This window comes from Engystomops pustulosus, chromosome 11 (genome assembly GCF_040894005.1).
Source record: "Engystomops pustulosus chromosome 11, aEngPut4.maternal, whole genome shotgun sequence".
NCBI lineage: Eukaryota > Metazoa > Chordata > Amphibia > Anura > Leptodactylidae > Engystomops > Engystomops pustulosus.
The window spans coordinates 7,482,881-7,503,385 of record NC_092421.1 but is presented as its reverse complement, the minus strand read 5'-3'; the positions used below and the strand labels follow the sequence as shown (position 1 = coordinate 7,503,385).

The window sequence follows — 20,505 nt, the reverse complement described above, 5'->3', positions numbered from 1 at the left end:
CTAAGTCATTAAGGGGTTAAAGAAGTGGCAGCCACTAGACCTACCTACACATGTGGCTTTAATGTGGTTTTCCCAAGAATAAATGTGGACAATGTAACACAAGGAATGACCTCACAGCGGGGGAAAGACTTTATAACTGCCGTCACATAGCACCCAGTGAACCACAACCAACTTTACGGACAACACTGTCACAATGACATCACATGAATTTCGTTAGAATGGAAACAAAAAAGCTCGGAGACCCGACCTTTCAGAAAAGGAAAAGCAGAATCTCTCCACCATGACATTGGCAAGCAATAGGTCACGGAAAACATTTCTAGTGATTCAGTGGTTGAAACCATCTTTTTGGTCCATTTGGCTAAATTGGATCAGTCTATAGTGCAAGGAAAGAGGCGCTCCGACCTCCGAGATCCACAACGTAAGAGCGGACACAGACGTCCTGCACAGGACTCCAGCACAATCTCTCAGCAGACAGCGGGGTGACCATCAGGATGCAAGCATTCAGAGGTCCTAGCCATCATGCGGGGGCGTCTATGAGCAATTCATGGTTCTGTTGGCTGCATAAAGTGGGCTTCAGAACATAAAGTGGGATGAGAGTCCGCATTCTGCCATCTGCAAAAGAGAGATTGAAGTTACAGCGATGGACAGACAATGCATGAAACCTTACACATTGGGGCAGATTTACTTACCCGGTCCATTCGCGATCCAGCGGCGCGTTCTCTGCGCTGGATTCGGGTCCGGCCGGGATTCATTAAGGTAGTTCCTCCACCGTCCACCAGGTGGCGCTGCTGCGCTGAAAAGCATCGGAACGCGCTGGAGTTCACCGAGCTGGGCTGAGTGAAGGTAAGTGCAAGCTCCGCGACACACTTTTTTAAAAAAATGCGGCGATTTTTCCGAATCCGTCGGCTTTTCGTTCGGCCACGCCCCCCGATTTCCGTTGCGTTGTAAGTTTCATGGGGCCCCATTTATTTAGATTTTATTAGAAAACCCTTTTAAGTTTCCATCATGTTGTATAAAAGACAAATACGTAATGTCCGTGCCAAAATCTTCCTCTATCCGCTGTTGGCTTTAATTTGTTTTGTGTGAACTGTGGCTTAGGCCTTTGTTGTGTTTGGTTTATTCAGCCAATCCCGGATCCCGGGTCCAGTAAAGGGTAACTGGTTTGGTGCACAGCTTCTCCACTCTGCTGCGGGAGGTGGGTCCGGGAGTCCCATCAGGCCTGGCTGCTTGTACGGCATATCTCAGTTTATTTCTCGCCGGGGCTTTCTATTGATATGCTATTGCTTCCTCTGGTCATCTGTTCTCTTGTACTACCCCCTTTTGAACTCTGATTCTGTACTGTACTTACTATCGTATTGTGACCTCTCTTGCTGGGTTGACTTTCAGTCTTGTTTCATGTTTGCACTGTGGTTTAAGGAGGGAAGGGCGCCCAGTTACTGCCCACTGCTTTGGGTGGGGCCAGTATGTAGGCAGGTGACAGCTTAGCTCAGCTTAGGGCTTCTTATGGGTGCGACCCATGTTCCTGGTTGCAGGTGCACCCATGTGCCTCCCTGTGCCCTCTGAGCTCCACTTACCTCTACGGGCTCCAGCAACGCTCTCCTCACACCAGCGCGGGCCTGTGAGCCGGCCATCTAAGATTTAAAGGGCCAGTGCACCAATGCTTGGCTCTGGCTGACCGCCTTCCCAGTTAAATTTTTTGTGTCCTGTGCCGGATCTTTGTGCCTCAGAGAAAGCTGTGTTCCTTCTGCCTAGTGTTGAGACTTCCTGTTGTGACCCCGGTTCTGTCCCTGACTACACTCCTTTGCTGCCTGCCCTGACCTCTGCCTTTGATGTTGATCCTGTGCTGCCTGTCTCAACCTCCTGCCTGTCCCCGACCACAGTTCTGACTCACGACTCTTCACCTTACCTTTGCCACCACCGCGGACAAAGTCGCGCCTGTAGAGTGACCTGGTGGTACCACGTCGCAGCAAGCCCAACCTGCTTTGTGGTGGGCTCTGATAAAAACCAGGTACCACTTACACTCCTCTCCCAGGTGTCGGCTTATGTAATCGCCGCGGTGGTCCAGGGAGTCCACTATGACTGATCCTGACAGGGCTCACTGTCTTGTCTGTCTTTCCTTGTGCTCCAAGCCACCCTCCTTACATAACCATAAAAAAAACATACTTTACAGGGTACACTATTAGTAGTGGCAGCAGGGTTACTGTAGGTTGAGGGCTTTACTATAGAGGCATTGGGAAAGCACACACAAAATTCTGGAGGGCATGCTGTGCATTAGAGGCAGTGGTGAGCAAAAAACAAAGCCCTCTAGGGATTAGAGATTGTGGGGCACATTTATTAACGGCCCGAATCACGTTTTTCTGTCGGGTTTTGGTATTTTTTCCGTTTTGCGCCGAATTCTGTTTTGCATGCGATGGAAATCGGTGGGCGTGGCCGCCGGAAAACCCGACGGATTCGTAAAAACCGACGTATTTAAAAAAAAAAAAAATTGGTCGCACGCGCCATACTTGCATGCACCAGGAAGAGATCAGTGAACTCCGACGCACCTCAGCGGACCTCGGCGCAGCAGCGACACCTGGTGGACATCAGACGCAGGACCTTCATGAATTGCCGGAAGACCTGAACGCTCGTCGGAGAAGCCGCCACTGGAACGCGAATGGACCGGGTAAGTAAATGTGCCCCTATATGTTTAGAGTTACTGGAGGACTAGAGCAGAGAAGTAATGGAGGTAACATGTTATGGAAGAAGGTATCAGGAGGTGTGGAGTTGGGCCGTTACTAAATTAATTTGACGTTCATACAGTACAAGTAGACTCAGATGTGAGTGATAAGTCCACTGGTTCCAGCAACTCGGGTGTCTTTCTATTGACCCACATTCAACCAAGAATATATTTACATCTTCATCTCCCTAATTAAACTTCCTGGTCATTCTCATATCATATGTTATTATATAATATGCCATGTATTTTCTAGGTGAGCTGTATTGTATGTACTAAGGTAGGCTTCATCCACCCCTGTCATGGGCCTGTAACAAAACAACTCAAAACTACTTATTGTAAAGAACTACCATAGCAGAACCCGGGTTATAGACTGATAACAATTCCTTGGAGGAATGGCAGATCTGTCAGCGTGTGGTAGGATAGCAGTCAGGACCTCCAACCTGGGGGTTTGACCACATGTCCTTTGGGGTCGGCGCAGACCAGTCTTCAGGTCAATAACATATGATATTAGAATGACATGGGAGTTTAACTAGGGAGATGGAGATGCAATTATATTCCTGGTTGAGTTTGGGGGTAATAGAAAGACCCCTGAGTGGGACCAGTGGAGTTACCAGTCACATCTGGGTCCACTTACATGAACTCCGGGCGTTACATATGAAGGGGACAGATTGTGGAGTGGGGATTGTAGGTGGGGTGACATTGGCAGCATTCAATGAGCTGCTGGACAAGGGATTACTATTGGGGATATAGCAGGATAGTAGTAGTGGCGCATTGTTTGGGGAGATTAGGAGATGTATAGTGGGGTCAGGCTTTGGACTGACTTGTATGTTATTGTACATTTGGGAATGAATGGGACTGGCAGAGAACAGACAAAGGGATTATTAAAGACTAACACTTCTCCACTGTAAATAGTAGTAGCACCTAGGGATGGATAACACATTGTAAATAACTGACGCCTTCAATGCTGAAGTAGACTTTGCTCTGGATTTGGGGTGTGCAGGACTGTTACTTAGGCCATAGAGGAGGCTGTTGCAGGAGTCAGAAAGTGAGGGGGTGCATGAAATTATGTGGATTCAAAGGTAATAAAAGAGCTTGACCACGTAGGATCCAAGATTTCCAGAGGTAGCGATTGTGAACTGTAACCAGCGTGCCTCGGGTTGTGTCTCCACATAAATCAGATATAATTATGGCTTTTTTTTACCTTTCTGGAGAATCTTTTACGTGTATTTTGACAGGTCCTGGAATTCGGGAAAGTAGCCATTCATCTGCATCAACATCTCGAAAGCCTTTGGCAAATGGGTTGCTGGCGATCTTCAGCTGTGTGATCTAAAGGGACAGAAGAAGGGGATGGATACAGCTTTATGATTTGTAATCTGTTTCCCGTCATATCCATGCGGGTGACCCTTTCCATGGACTGACTGTAATACCCCGACCTCTTCAAGACATGTCAGGAGGTTATGTAGAATCCAGCCCAGGAGCTGGACATGGATAGCATTACCAGTTCATGTGGCCGCTCCGGCACTGAATGCAGTGGAGCCATGAACAGGAGCAGGTTTATACCCATGGACATGGAGATTTCTAGAACATTTCCGGACATCCTCACTTACTCTGTGATTCTGATATGCTGTCACAGCTGTAAACTGAGTCTCTGGGAAGATGAATGATACAAAGTTTTGGGAGGCGCGGGCTTCTCCACCTTGATGGCGATCAGAGAGCAGGATATGGAGCCGCGGCTGGTATCGATGCATGGAGTTTAGAATTATCTACAGGTTTTAAAAACATCACAACTAAGATAAAAACAATCCTGAAATCCCCAAATTAACAAACATCCTTGTGTTTTCTTTGGTTATGTGCCTGGATATACCTGTTATATTGCGAGACAATGGCCCAGATGTTATCGGCAGTAGTGCAGTCTGTAGGATGTGCAGTCACTAATGCGCAGGGTCTTTATGAATGTTGCGCCCCCTGCACTGCTCAGGAGGTATAGACCAACTCTTTTTTTTTTTTTTTTTTGCACCGTTGACATATAGCGTGCGCCACAATTTCGTCAAGTCGCAGTAATAAATGTGGTGCACAGTCCAAATTGGCAACGGATCGGCCCCTCCGTGTGCAGAATTTGGTGGAGCAGCGGACACCATACAAAATTGGCGCAGAAACTTTAGAAATACACTTTGATAAATATGGGCCAATATCGTTTCAGCTTTATTTGCTCCAGTCTGCCATTAAGTCTAATTATAACTGGTTCAGCTGACCAAAAAGCTTCACTTATATTTCAAGGATTTACCTGCGAAATGGGGCAAAGGGGCAGCATTGTGGGAGGTTGAGACCATGTATCGGGAAGCCTCTGGATAATTGCCCCCTCACTATAACACATCATTCACATTATTGGGGCCAATGAAATGCATCTCGCTGTGGATTACAAGGTGAGCTATCAATGTTGGATTCCTGGAAAACGCTTTCTATTTGCGTTTGTTTGGGGTTGGATCTAGGGTAGAAACCTTTGCATCTCTATATGTATTATATCTGAGAAGTTTTGCAGTTTCTTACATGTCCTCTCATGTCCTGTGCATTGTTGGTAAGTTTCAGTCGGTCAAAGGAAACTGTCTGTCGCATCCAATGTGATCCCCGTGCAGGAGAGTCTGGGTGAAAATGAAGACGCCCCGGCGGTGCTGGATCTGCGGTGCCTGACACCAGCCAGGAGGAGGAATGAAAAGCGTACCTAAGGGAGAGGGTCACAGATGTGAGCGATGGAGCGAAAGACGCATCCACAGCACAGGAGGCAACTGGCAGACATTAACAAATGGTCAAGTAGGTGATTTCATGTGAGCGTTATAACACATCCATTGCATCTAATTTACAACTATGGCTCCACTGGACATAGTCATAGAGCTCGGCTCCACTGGTCATAGTCATAGAGCACGGCTCCAGTGGACATAGTCATAGAGCTCGGCTCCACTGGTCATAGTCATAGAGCACGGCTCCACTGGACATAGTCATAGAGCTCGGCTCCACTGGACATAGTCATAGAGCTCGGCTCCAGTGGACATAGTCATAGAGCACGGCTCCAGTGAACATAGTCATAGAGCACGGCTCCAGTGGTCATAGTCATAGAGCACCATCCACTGGTCATAGTCATAGAGCACCATCCACTGGTCATAGTCATAGAGCACCATCCACTGGTCATAGTCATAGAGCACCATCCACTGGTCGTAGTCATAGAGCACCATCCACTGGTCGTAGTCATAGAGCACGGCTCCACTGGTCATAGTCATAGAGCACGGCTCCACTAGTCATAGTCATAGAGCACGGCTCCACTGGTCATAGTAATAGAGCACGGCTCCACTGGTCATAGTCATAGAGCACGGCTCCACTGGTCATAGTCATAGAGCACGGCTCCACTGGTCATAGTCATAGAGCACGGCTCCACTGGTCATAGTCATAGAGCACGGCTCCACTGGTCATAGTCATAGAGCACGGCTCCACTGGTCATAGTCATATAGCACGGCTCCACTGGTCGTAGTCATAGAGCACCATCCACTGGTCGTAGTCATAGAGCACCATCCACTGGTCGTAGTCATAGAGCACGGCTCCACTGGTCGTAGTCATAGAGCACGGTTCCAGTGGACATAGTCATAGAGCACGGCTCCACTGGTCATAGTCATAGAGCACGGCTCCACTGGTCATAGTCATAGAGCACGGCTCCACTGGTCATAGTCATAGAGCACGGCTCCACTGGTCATAGTCATATAGCACGGCTCCACTGGTCATGGTCATAGAGCACGGCTCCACTGGTCATAGTAATAGAGCACGGCTCCACTGGTCGTAGTCATAGAGCACGGCTCCACTGGTCATAGTCATAGAGCACGGCTCCACTGGTCATAGTCATAGAGCACGGCTCCACTGGTTATAGTCATAGAGCACGGCTCCACTGGTCATAGTCATAGAGCACCATCCACTGGTCGTAGTCATAGAGCACGGCTCCACCGGTCATAGTCATAGAGCACCATCCACTGGACAAAGTCATAGAGCACCATCCACTGGACATAATCATAGAGAGCCATCCACTGGACATAGTCATAGAGCACCATCCACTGGACATAGTCATAGAGCACCATCCACTGGACATAGTCATAGAGCACGGCTCCACTGGTAGTAGTCAAAGAACATGGCTGCACTGGTCATGGAGGAAAGGGTCTCCTTTTACAATGTCTATAAATAGTAGGGACTTCCTAAACTTCTCTAATAGATCATGGCTTTGCTGGTCATAGTCATAGAGCACGGCTCCACCTGTCATAGTCATAGAGCACGGCTCTACCTGTCATAGTCATAGAGCACGGCTCTACCTGTCATAGAGCACGGCTCCACCTGTCATAGTCTTAGAGCACGGCTCCATCGGTCATAGTCATAGAGCACGGCTCCATCGGTCATAGTCATAGAGCTCGGCTCCACCTGTCATAGTCATAGAGCACGGCTCTACCTGTCATAGTCATAGAGCTCGGCTCCACCTGTCATAGTCATAGAGCACGGCTCCACCGGTCATAGTCATAGAGCATGGCTCCACTGGTCATAGTCATAGAGCATGGCTCCACTGGTCATAGTCATAGAGCACGGCTCCACTGGTCATAGTCATAGAGCATGGCTCCATCGGTCATAGTCATAGAGCACGGCTCCACTGGACATAGTCATAGAGCACGGCTCCACCTGTCATAGTCATAGAGCATGGCTCCACTGGTCATAGTCATAGAGCATGGCTGCACTGGTTATGGAGGAAAGGGTCTCCTTTTACGATTTGCTTAAATAGTAGGGACTTTTTATGGCTTTGCTCAGTTATTATTAGGTAGTTGTCATCTTAAATAATACTTACCTATATCTTTTGTCACCCACTGGTAAGAAATCTAGAAGAAGGGAATACTCTGCTGTTGGATCCATACCCCAGATACGAACCTGGAAGAGTGGAAACATCCTCCTACGTAGAAAATATGACATAATAATAAAAACAAAGAAAATTCATCATTATATCGATGTTTAGATTTATATGATTTTTTATATCAGAGCAGAGCTCGGGGGAACAGGGGGCGGATGTGTCTCCGGTACCAGGGGGAAATCTAGCTATAACTCTGGACACTTAACGAAAGGTTCTCCTCAGGTAAAGGTAATTCTACCAACAACTCCAACCATCCAACTGAAGGTTTGCATCAGGTGAATGAAAATCGAGCTACAGCTCAGAGACTGTAGTGAAGACTTCTACCAGGTAAAGAAAAGTCTATCTAAGACTCCAGGTGAAGGGAAGTCTAGCTACAACCTGGAGGTGAAGGGAAGTCTAGCTACAACCAGGAGAACTGACAGAAGGTTTTCTCCAGGTGAAGGGAAGTCTAGCTACAACCAGGAGAACTGACAGAAGGTTTTCTCCAGGTGAAGGGAAGTCTAGCTACAACCAGTAGAACTGACTGAAGGTTTGCCCCAGGTGAAGGGAAGTCTAGCTACAACCAGGAGAACAGACAGAAGGTTTGCCCCAGGTGAAGGGAAGTCTAGCTACAACCAGGAGAACAGACAGAAGGTTTGCCCCAGGTGAAGGGACATCTAAATACAACCTTATGAATTGACTAAGGGTTTGCCCAGGTGATGGGTCTAGCTACAACTCAGAGACCAGACTAGAGAGAGCCTTGTAATTGTCCCAGTGCTCTACTTACCTTCCAGCTTTGGTCACAATCATCTCCGTCCCGAGGCTGTTAAATGTTTCCCAGAGTGCAGCTGTCTCCAGGCTGACCATAATTCCACGCAAAGCTGGGTTTTTCCCTGAGACGTCGGTCTGAGGAAGTCGAGGAACATCGGGAATGCTTGAAGTCCAAGGACCGATGTCAGGAGATCCAAAGCAGGCGGAAGGAACGTTGTGCTCATCTGAAAGAAGCTCTTCACATGAAGGGATATGTAGCCCCAGAGACGGCACACAATTATATAACGTGCAATATGAGGAAAATCACAGCGTATTCTCGGTCCGATGATCCACACCAGAACAACCGTATGTATCTATGATGCAATACTTTGGGGCCGATTTACTTACCCGGTCCATTCGCAATCCAGCGGCACGTTCTCCGACGCCGATTCGGGCTCTGCCGGGATTCACTTAGGTCGTGCGCCGAATATCCACCAGGTGTCGCTGCTGCACTGAGGTCCGCCGGAGTTCGCTGGAATTCACTTCCTCCGTCTTGGTATATGTGAGTGATATTTTTGCGACACAATTTTTTTTTTTTTAATTCTGCGGTTTGTCCAAATCCGTCGGGTTTTCTGATGGCCACGCCCCCCCCATTTCTGTCGTGTGAAAGCCGGCGCCGATGCGACACAATCTGATCGCGTGCACCAAAATCCCGGGACAATTCTGCGCGAATCGGAAAAATTCGGGAAACCCGGTGGAAAAACACGATTCGGACCCTTAGTAAATGAGCCCCATTGTGTTGAGCCAGGTTTTACAGCCGTGCTACCACCTCATTTAATTGCACATGTAATTTTCAAACAAACTTATATCTTATGGGAGAAAGCATGAAACGTTTTTTTTCTTTCATATCCCTGTAGGTTTGGCGCTATAAATACAACGCAGACCCTTTTTTTCTTTTCCCGATTCATTTTGCGTTTCCGTTTCTCACATCCCACATTCCAGAAGCCATAGCTTTAATTTTTTCGGAGAACACATTGTACTTCCTAGCATTTTATATACTTTAGGCTACATTCACACGAACGTATGGGGGACTCATACTGGCATATGGCGCCGTGAGCAGCGCTCACCCCCTCCTCATCTCCCTGGCACCGATGTATACCCGACGTACTACTATAAAGCGGGCATACATCATGTGAATGTAGCCGAAAGTGTATTGGGAAACTGGAAAAAAAAAATTGTAGTGAAATTAAGATGATAAACGCAGTTACGCCAAATTTTGTGGCCATTTTTTTTACAGTTGTCAGAGCCCCAATGATATCATCAATGCAGGTCATCTGCCAGCGCTGAGCAGTACAATTACCTGCAGGTGTCTGCTGTATGAGCCCCGCCAGCGCTGAGCAGTACAGTTACCTGCAGGTGTCTGCTGTATGATCCCCGCCAGCGCTGAGCAGTACAGTTACCTGCAGGTGTCTGCTGTATGATCCCCGCCAGCTTTGAGCAGTACAGTTACCTGCAGGTGTCTGCTGTATGAGCCTCGCCAGCACTGAGCAGTACAATTACCTGCAGGTGTCTGCTGTATGAGCCTCGCCAGCGCTGAGCAGTACAGTTACCTGCAGGTGTCTGCTGTATGATCCCCGCCAGCGCTGAGCAGTACAGTTACCTGCAGGTGTCTGCTGTATGATCCCCGCCAGCGCTGAGCAGTACAGTTACCTGCAGGTGTCTGCTGTATGATCCCCGCCAGCGCTGAGCAGTACAGTTACCTGCAGGTGTCTGCTGTATGAGCCTCGCCAGCGCTGAGCAGTACAGTTACCTGCAGGTGTCTGCTGTATGAGCCTCGCCAGTGCTGAGCAGTACAGTTACCTGCACGTGTCTGCTGTATGAGCCCCGCCAGTGCTGAGCAGTACAGTTACCTGCAGGTGTCTGCTGTATTAGCCTCGCCAGCGCTGAGCAGTACAGTTACCTGCAGGTGTCTGCTGTATGAGCCTCGCCAGCGCTGAGCAGTACAGTTACCGGCTGGTGTCTGCTGTATGAGCCTCGCCAGCTCTGAGCAGTACAGTTACCTGCAGGTGTCTGCTGTATGATCCCCGCCAGCGCTGAGCAGTACAGTTACCTGCAGGTGTCTGCTGTATGAGCCTCGCCAGTGCTGAGCAGTACAGTTACCTGCAGGTGTCTGCTGTATGAGCCTCGCCAGTGCTGAGCAGTACAGTTACCTGCAGGTGTCTGCTGTATGAGCCTCGCCAGTGCTGAGCAGTAGTTACCTGCAGGTGTCTGGTGTATGAGCCTCGCCAGCTCTGAGCAGTACAGTTACCTGCAGGTGTCTGCTGTATGAGCCTCGCCAGTGCTGAGCAGTACAGTTACCTGCAGGTGTCTGGTGTATGAGCCTCGCCAGTGCTGAGCAGTACAGTTACCTGCAGGTGTCTGCTGTATGAGCCTCGCCAGTGCTGAGCAGTAGTTACCTGCAGGTGTCTGCTGTATGAGCCTCGCCAGTGCTGAGCAGTACAGTTACCTGTAGGTGTCTGCTGTATGAGCCTCACCAGTGCTGAGCAGTACAGTTACCTGCAGGTGTCTGCTGTATGAGCCTCACCAGTGCTGAGCAGTACAGTTACCTGCAGGTGTCTGCTGTATGATCCTCGCCAGTGCTGAGCAGTACAGTTACCTGCAGGTGTCTGCTGTATGATCCCCGCCAGCGCTGAGCAGTACAGTTACCTGCAGGTGTCTGCTGTATGAGCCTCGCCTGTCTGAGGTCCATGAGTAGATGAGGTCACTGTCAAAAACCTGTCCAGCAAACAACACAACCTCAACTAGACTTGGCACTGGCTGTCAGATTAGGTAAGTGGGTGCGAGCTAACCCTGGGACATCCCTGTGGGCTAAGGCCCTGCCTCCAGCAGATAAAACGCCCTGACAAGGGCAAACCCCCTATCAGGAACCTGCTAACAGACCCTGCAGGGTGACAGGGAAGACTTACTTCTTCTGGCAGCTGCTGGATGGTGGAGCGGACAGGTAACTGGAATACTGAGATAGACCAGTGTTCACACAAAAACACGGCAAGGCAAAAAGTCAGGGAAAGTGAGGTCGCACCAAAAGAGACAAGACACATGGGGACAAACAAATGATAATGACAGACAAGCAAAGTCAGACAGTATTGGGTCAAATCCAAGATGATGAGGCAAAAAGTAAAGGGACTGCAATACCAGCAACCTGCAAGCAACTGTACATACATATAAAAGGAGTACCTGGACGCCGCCCCCAGCAGTAACTGGTTCCTTATGTGAAGTCCTTGTCTCCCTCTTGCACACACAGTCATGTATAGAATAAGTCATGTCTTACTGGTACCGGTACTGCTATATACTCACCAGCTCCATTACTTTACAACGACCTATATTCTTCGGACCAAATAACCTTGGCTTCCACTAAACTACTACTACTAGTCCCCTCAGGTCAGGGATGAAATCTCTTTTCTAGAATTCCATTTTTTAATGAAATTTTATCCCTTTACCTATAAAAAAATCTCCTGCAAAGTCACTTAAATATGACTCTTCTCACCGCATTTGCATAAGAGATGAGTCAAGTTTAGTGGTTGCTTGGGGTAGGTTAAAGAGTTATTCTCGTCTGGGCATTCACATTCAGTGTCATTAATCTGCCATATATAAACATTTCCGTAATTAGTTGTTACTAAATAAAATGTTCCTGTGTGAAGATTATTTCTCATAAATGTAGTCATATGGTCTCTTAGAGACAAGACTGTGTCCTTGGATACGACCACCTCTGCTGGAGAGATTACACAAAGAAACAAAAGGTTTTTGTATATGAAATGTCCGGGAGTTACTGCAGGTCCCGCAGCCGTCCTGTGGTAATGATTGCTGAATCCAGGAGGTCAGGCAGGGCTCAATAGCACATGTCTGGCCACTGCTGCCACAGAGTGAGGTGGTCGTATCCAAGGAAGCCATCTTGTTTCTAAGGGACAACATGACTACATTTATGAGAAATTATCTTCACACAGGAACATTTTTTTTAATAACATCCAAAAGAAGAAATGTTTACATATGGCAAATGAATTAAATTAAATGTGATTGCCCTGATGGGAAAACCCCTTTTATTCAGAAGACCCCATTTTTGGTTCCATAGCATCTAGAAATTTGCTTTGTATGGCGTATTAATGATAAGGATCTCATCTTTCAGACGCAGGCTTGTGGATGTGTAAACGACAGAACCGGAGATCCGGGCAGCTAAAAACGTCGTTGGAAACCTCTATTCAGGGAAAGGGGATGGAAAATGCTTCACTCCATGACGGCAAAATATTATATCATCTGACAGATCTGAAATTCTGATTCTTGAATGGTTTGTTAAGATTTTTTATTTTCTTACTGTACTACAAACCTTTTACTTATCTGCTGCGGAGTGTGGCCCCCGGGCAGTTCTGTACATTATAATGGACCTCGGTAATATGCGATGTTCTGCTTCTACTCTGTACATTCCAGGGTTCGTTACCCGCAGCGTCATTGTCATATTTTATTTTATTTTCAATGGACAGTTTTAAAAAAAAACATAGTTGGAAATGGAAGCTGCAAATAACGATCCAGTTCCGGTTTATTTTGTAACTGCCTGTAGGTCCACTTCTGTCGCTCACAGAACCAGAAGCCTGATGCGATCTGAAAAACAATATTTCCATCTTTAATATGATACAAAAGCTTATATATATAGGTGCTATAGAACCAGAGATAGGGGCTTCTGAAGTGACACTAACCCTGCAACCAGTAAACTTGACTCATCTCATGTGAAATGAGGTGAGAAGAGTCATATTGTGAGAAGAGTCATATTTGTCTGACTTTGGAGGTTTCTTATAGGTAAATGGGGAAGATTTCACATTAAGGAGAGAATTCTAGAAAGGAGATTTTATCCCCGACCAGAGGGGACTAGTATACAGGCGGTCCCCTACTTAAGGACACCCGACTTACAGACGGACCCCTCTGCCCCCTGTGACCTCTCTGGATGTTACTATAGTCCCAGGCTGCAATGATCAGCTGTAAGGTGTCTGTAATGAAGCTTTATGGATAATCCTTGGTCCCATTACAGCAAAAAAAATTTGAAATTCCAATTGTCACTGGGGCAAAAAAATTTTTTGTCTGGATCTCCAATTATACAATATACAGTTTCAACTTACATACAAATTTAATTTAAGAACAAACCTATGGAACATATCTTGTATGTAACCCAGGGACTGCCACAATGCACTTTGTAATTGTAAACCCGGAGAGCGCAACATTTGGATACTTTTTATCCTCCCTTTATGACACATTGGGGCAGATTTACTTACCCGGTCCGTTCGCCATCCAGCGGCGCGTTCTCTGTGCTGGATTCGGGTCCGGCCGGGATTCATTAAGGTAGTTCCTCCACCACCAGGTGGCGCTGCTGCGCTGAAAAGCATCTGAACGCGCTGGAGTCCACCGGCTCGGGCTGAGTGAAGGTAAGCGTGTCCCAAGCGACACATTTCTTTTTTTAAATGCGGCGGTTTTTCCGAATCCGTCGGGTTTTCGCTCGGCCACGCCCCCCGATTTCCGTTGCGTGCATGCCGGCGCCGATGCGCCACAATCCGATCGCGTGCGCCAAAATCCCGCAGCAATACAGGGGAAATCGGCGCAAATCGGAAATATTCGGGTAACACGTCGGGAAAACGCGAATCGGGCCCTTAGTAAATGACCCCCAGTTTCTATACTTTGGATTTGTTTCTCTTCAACTGATTTTATTTCTCCAAATAGTGAAAAATTGCCAATGAGTTCAGTGCAAAATTCAGTGATTTAATCCCCTTAAAAAAATGTTCTTATAGATCCCCAAAACTTTTAGGAAAAGCCCAAAGCTTTCTGTCCTATTCGCTCAAGTACAGGCAGTCCCCGGGTTACGTACAAGATATACAATTTCACAGGTTTGTTCTTAAGTTGAATTTGTATGTAAGTCGAAACTGTATATTTTATAATTGTAGATCCAGACAAAAAAAAATTCTTGCCCCGGTGACAATTGGAGTTTTAACATATTTTGCTGTAATGGGACCAAGGATTATCACTAAATCTTCATTACAGACTCCTTACAGCTGATCATTGCAGTCTGCGACTATAGTAACATCCAGAGAGGTCACAGGGGGCAGAGGGGTCCGTCTGTAACTGGGGGTCGTCTGTAAGTCGAGTGTCCTTAAGTAGGGGGCCACCTATACTTCAAATTTTTCCCCTGCTTTACTAAGAATCAATCAAGTATCATAATTTATAAATATGGATGAAAAACACCACATCCGGAAGGTCCAACCCCCTCGGTGCTCTGTAGGAGTTTTATTCCAACCCTCTTTCTATTCCAAATTAGTTTTCTATCCATGATGGAGACTTATCCAACTTATATGATACCTGTGGGAGAACAATCATCCCAGTAAGACCCATTCGTTCTGCTCTGCAGTTCACGGACCAGTCCCAGACCTGGATCCCACTTCCGATCTCATCCAATAATCGCTCTACATCCCGTGAAAATACTTTCATAAATCTGCCACGATTTGTACTCCTCCCCCATAAACGAGACTTAGTTTCTGGTTCCTACAATTCAGATAGCAAATCCCAAAAATCCTGTTTTTTCCGGACCCTGTAAGGTCCATGACTACATGACGTTAAGGAATACGTCCGGAGTCCTGGATAAAAGGCGCAGCCTACGTGTCGGGTAAGTAAAAAGAATGTCTTTTATATGCTATGCGTTTCGATCTCGTACGGAGATCTTCCTCGAGCATAAAAACATACATAAAATGACATTGAGAACAAACACATTTACATAATAAAGAAGATGAAATGACCTCAATGGATTGACAGGGAAAGGCGCATTTACGATTGTTGATTGACAAGGAGAATCCACCAATCTATTGTCTGGTCTTACGTATCTTTACTGATATATCTAATGTGCAACGTAGCAATTTGTAAAACTTAAAATATGATTATATCTTAATATAACATACATAATATAATATATATTATATAATAACAAACAGTCCGATTGTGGAGCAGCACAGCGAGTGTAATGGATCAAGTCCAATGGTGGGCGCACGCCTCCAACAAACCCCATCCACCGGTTTGTAAGGTCAGATATCCAAAAAAAACGCAAGGAGACAGCTCTCCAGTAAGTACAGGCAGTCCCCGGGTTACATACAGGATAGGGTCTGTAGGTTTGTTCTTAAGTTGAATTTGTATGTAAGTCGGAACTGTATATTTTATCATTGTAATCCCAGACAGAACTTTTTTGGTCTCTGTGACAATTGGATTTTAAAATGTTGGGTTGTCATAAGAATCAGGAGTAACACTAAATCTTCATTACAGACACATTTGATAACTGTTACAGCTGATTATTGTAGCCTGGGACTAAAGTACAATAAATTACCAATATCCAGAGGTCCGTTTGTAACTAGGGGTCGTATGTAAGTAGAGTGTTCTTAAGTAGGGGAGAGCCTGTATAAAGGTGATCTTTATTCACCCATGGCAAAATAAGGTGCAATGTTTCAGCTCATCCATACAGCCATTATCCAGCATACATTACGTCTTAGGACGGAGCCGGCGGCTGACAGCATTACGAGATCACTACTTATGCCTACAAGGTGAGCATAATACTTACCTATATGTAAATCTGTTGTTTTTATAAAAACAGAATATCCTTGAATCCGGAGCGCTAGTTCCGCTCTTTTTTGTCTCCTAATTACTTGGAATCCATCTCCGGAATTGGAGAGAAGATCCCCTTGTAAAGTTCCCGGCTTTGGTGAATACATGACGCTAAGACATGGAGATAACAAGTTCTGGGGAAAGCTACGGAGTGAATACCGGACCATACCCGGTGCCCTAGCACTAATGTAATGACTACCTACAGCCATATCATGGAGACAGGTTCCAGTCATAGTGGAGTATAGGAGGCAAATCCTCCGTCTTTCTCACCTGGGGAGTGTGGATGGTGCATTGCGCTCTTCTTGAATGTGGTCGGTCACTGTCTCTTAGTATCTCCTTCCTTGTCTGGTCACCTCAGTCCTCTCTGTCTGTCCGTCCCTCTTACTGTCTCCTATCATATATCTACTTGAGGGTTTGGGGCGGCCGTCTCTGAATATCAAAAAATGTTCTTCAAGTTGTAAAGTCAATCAATGACTTCTAATGAGATTATTGTTACAGTGTCAACACCTGCCCATATGTTAGTGCTGAGGATATAGACCCCGGCGCTGGGACAGTCCCCATGGTGTCCACACGTCAGGCAGGTGCGCTCCTTATTCCGCCCCCAGCAGTCTCTCATCCATCTTGAGGCTGCCACTTGCGGTCACACCATGTAATAAACTCCATTAATCTCTCCCTGACAAGGTTTGATTAATGAGGACACCAGCAAGAGGGCGGCTCCGGAGCTTCATCCACGACTTCTGATCACCACTTTCTGACAGTGTCACATTTTTGGGCACCCAACCCCCCCGCAGCTCTTTTCATGATGACCCCAGGAACTTCAGGAGAACTAGACCTGTAACACAAAAATATAAAAAGGCAGATAATAATAAAACATAGCTGCATCTCGGAACTGAAGATACGTGACATCAAGGCAATCAGTCATTTTCGGGTGGGCTCTGTTATTACGGCTTTCACTGTGCGCTCCCCTTTATTCTCTGGGTCGTAAGGTTGTGGGGGACACCAAATTTCTATAGGTTTTATTAGGTTTAAAAAAAATGTAAACCTTTGGTACAAAAGAGTCTTCATTTCACCATCTTCTGACGCCAGTAACTTTTTTATCCTTCAGTGTGCGCCGCTGTGTGAGGCGTCACTTCTTGCGAAACGAGCTGAGGTTTTCATTGTATGACATTTGGATTTTTGGGACGCAACGATTCCTGACATGTTTATGATTTTATTTGTTTGTTTATTTGTTTGTTTATTTGTTTTAAATGTTGATTTATTTACTTATACAACATTCCAAGTAAAGTGTGTGGGGGGGGGATTTTTAGGTTTTTCAAAATTTTTTTACTGTATTTGCAGACCCACTTGGGTACTTTAACCTGGGGGGTGGGGGTGGGGGGGTCTCAGGTATACAAGTATATTGCAGGATATGGCAATTTTCTATGTCAGTTGTATGTCAGTGTACTTGGTTTACGTACAAGTACCACATGCGGTCCATAAAAGGTTAAATAATTAGTACAATTAGTGACACAATGCTGACCACCATTTAATTCACTAATAATAATAATACAAATAATGTTATACATGCATACCTCACAACTGTCCTGGATCCAGCGGGACAGACCTGGTTTTTGGGCTCTGTCCAGCTGTCGTTGCACTGGTAGGAGATATCTGACGGGACATCTGTCAGCATCCTCTGGACGCCGACAGAGCTGATTACAGTGATAATGCAGGGAGCTGGGAATAGGGAAAGGTGAGTATCTGTGGAGCACAGTAAGAAGGGGAGCTGCTGTGGGGGCACAGAAAGAGGGGAATCTTCTAGGGGGCACAATAAGAGGGGGAGCCTCTGGGGGGGGCATAATAAAAGGGGGTTGCTGGGGGGCACAATAGGGGGGGCTGCTGGGGGCTTTTATATATGGCAGTGCTGGGGGCACAATGTTAGGCGGAGGTGGAGGGCACTAAGGAGGAAATTCTACATGTGGTGGTGGAGTTAGAGGTGGAGCAAAAGGCGTGGCTAATGTCAAAAAGAATTTCCTCTTTCTCTGCTATGAAAATTGGGAGATCTGTACACAGCCCCTATAAACACCTATAGACCCCATAATCAGTCTCTGCCCCCATATACATGGACAGTCACAGGTAGCATGTAGGACTGTGATCATGTGACTATGGTGTCACCAGGTCCTTCATGGTCCCGGCTGCAGTGTGGGTAACTGTGAGAGAGGGGTCTCAGCTCTTCTCATATCTCACAGTTTTCCCCTTAGAGTCGGAGTGCAGCCTCCTGAGAGCTCCCCGGCTCTGCTGCAGTGGGTCATATTTGAGAGTCGGCTCTCTGGTCTGATTATACCGGGCTCAGAGAGCTGGCTGTGATTTTATCAACCGGCTCAGAAGAACTGGCTGGATCCCATTAATCTTCTGCAATGCCCTAAGTCACGCTCTTTGGCCTTCCACTATACCACCCCCTAGTGTGCCCAAACAGTATGATGACCCCTTCCTGTGACACCCCATTGTGTAGAATGCCACCATCCTCTGACCCCCACTATATAATACCTTATGTCCTGTTGCGAACATCTTAACCATTTAATATCTTTCTTTTGGACCCAATCCCCATTCATAGAATGCCCAATGATGACCAGTATCAAATAATGCCCCCTTTCTGTACCCTCTTATTATAATGCCCCCTTTCTGTACCCTCTTATTATAATGCCCCCTTTCTGTACCCTCTTATTATAATGCCCCCTTTCTGTACCCTCTTATTATAATGCCCCCTTTCTGTACCCTCTTATTATAATGCCCCCTTTCTGTACCCTCTTATTATAATGCCCCTTTCTGTACCCTCTTATTATAATGCCCCCTTTCTGTACCCTCTTATTATAATGCCCCCTTTCTGTACCCTCTTATTATAATGCCCCTTTCTGTACCCTCTTATTATAATGCCCCCTTTCTGTATCCTATTATTATAATGCCCCCTTTCTGTATCCTCTTATTATAATGCCCCTTTCTGTACCCTCTTATTATAATGCCCCTTTCTGTACCCTCTTATTATAATGCCCCCTTTCTGTACCCTATTATTATAATGCCCCCTTTCTGTACCCTCTTATTATAATGCCCCCTTTCTGTACCCTCTTATTATAATGCCCCCTTTCTGTACCCTCTTATTATAATGCCCCCTTTCTGTACCCTCTTATTATAATGCCCCCTTTCTGTATCCTCTTATTATAATGCCCCCTTTCTGTATCCTCTTATTATAATGCCCCCTTTCTGTATCCTCTTATTATAATGCCCCTTTCTGTACCCTCTTATTATAATGCCCCCTTTCTGTACCCTCTTATTATAATGCCCCCTTTCTGTACCCTCTTATTATAATGCCCCTTTCTGTACCCTCTTATTATAATGCCCCTTTCTGTACCCTCTTATTATAATGCCCCCTTTCTGTACCCTCTTATTATAATGCCCCCTTTCTGTATCCTCTTATTATAATGCCCCCTTTCTGTATCCTCTTATTATAATGCCCCTTTCTGTACCCTCTTATTATAATGCCCCCTTTCTGTACCCTCTTATTATAATGCCCCCTTTCTGTATCCTCTTATTATAATGCCCCCTTTCTGTATCCTCTTATTATAATGCCCCCTTTCTGTATCCTCTTATTATAATGCCCCTTTCTGTACCCTCTTATTATAATGCCCCTTTCTGTACCCTCTTATTATAATGCCCCTGGATAGATTTAGTCCCTACTCTTTTCTGTAGCCCAATGCCCCAATTTGTGTAGACCCCTCTTTATAATAACCCATGTTCAGTTTGTCCCCAACTTATAGATCCCTCTCTTTCTGTAGGTCTCCAGAAGATTTAACTGCCTCCTTTTTTTGTAGCAAACACCCTTTATTTAGATAGTAACTAACCAGAAGACATATTGGGGCCCCGTGCCCCTTTTTACTATCGGACTTTGTGCCTTCTTTTAGGTGCGATCCCCTTGCACGGGTATATGAGCAGCACATTTGTGTCGCACACGACCCTTTTGAGGCGCAACCGCATTTGTCATCATTCGGGCGGCACCGCAGGGTGTACGGCGTCTCCGGGGGAGGCAAGTATAATATTTTAGAAGCCTTATATGAAAAATTCCAGACAACTCTTTCACGTTTTATTAAACTTTTTGTTTTAAATCAAATCTTTTTTATTGATTTTTTAAATTTTTTTCCAGAAATCCTCCCTTCCTCAGAGACAAAATCCCTCCCCCCTTGCCCCAACAGGTTAGTAATTATACAATCTCCCTTGTGCAGTCCCATGTGTGGGGGATGTGCAGCATATACAAAAAGTCTCCTCCCTTTTTCCTAAACCACACCCATTGTCCTCCATGATCCCTCTCATATGGTGACCTCCTGCCTTCCATGTCCTCAGTCAATGCAAGCAATTAGTAACTCTGACTCAATACTTCACATTTTCTCTGCTTTCCGTAGGTAAATACTTTAATTTTGTGCAAATTTTT

The 20,505-nt window shown here is 46.2% G+C and overlaps 1 protein-coding gene and 1 long non-coding RNA gene across 4 annotated transcripts; one reads left to right on the top strand and one right to left on the bottom strand.

Annotated features, from left to right (window-relative positions):
* Window positions 1-99: 99 nt before the first annotated feature.
* On the bottom strand, window positions 100-16,394 carry LOC140105875 (T-box transcription factor TBX1-like). 3 transcript variants are annotated; one of them, XM_072129997.1, is made up of 7 exons: window positions 16,317-16,394; window positions 8,407-8,614; window positions 7,581-7,682; window positions 5,264-5,435; window positions 4,324-4,479; window positions 3,918-4,042; window positions 100-612 (listed from the first exon to the last, which is right to left on the bottom strand). In XM_072129997.1, exons 1-7 carry the CDS (start codon window positions 16,336-16,338, stop codon window positions 543-545), a joined length of 855 nt encoding a protein of 284 aa, XP_071986098.1. In that variant the 5' UTR covers window positions 16,339-16,394; the 3' UTR covers window positions 100-542. The 3 variants fall into 3 exon arrangements, with proteins under 3 accessions (XP_071986098.1, XP_071986100.1, XP_071986099.1); XM_072129999.1 differs by lacking the exon at window positions 16,317-16,394 and adding an exon at window positions 9,780-9,853; XM_072129998.1 differs by lacking the exon at window positions 16,317-16,394 and adding an exon at window positions 9,730-9,806.
* On the top strand, window positions 4,761-7,700 carry LOC140105877 (uncharacterized). The gene is made up of 3 exons (XR_011850665.1): window positions 4,761-5,139; window positions 5,297-5,524; window positions 7,608-7,700. It is a non-coding gene; the product is annotated as an uncharacterized lncRNA (long non-coding RNA).
* Window positions 16,395-20,505: the final 4,111 nt, after the last annotated feature.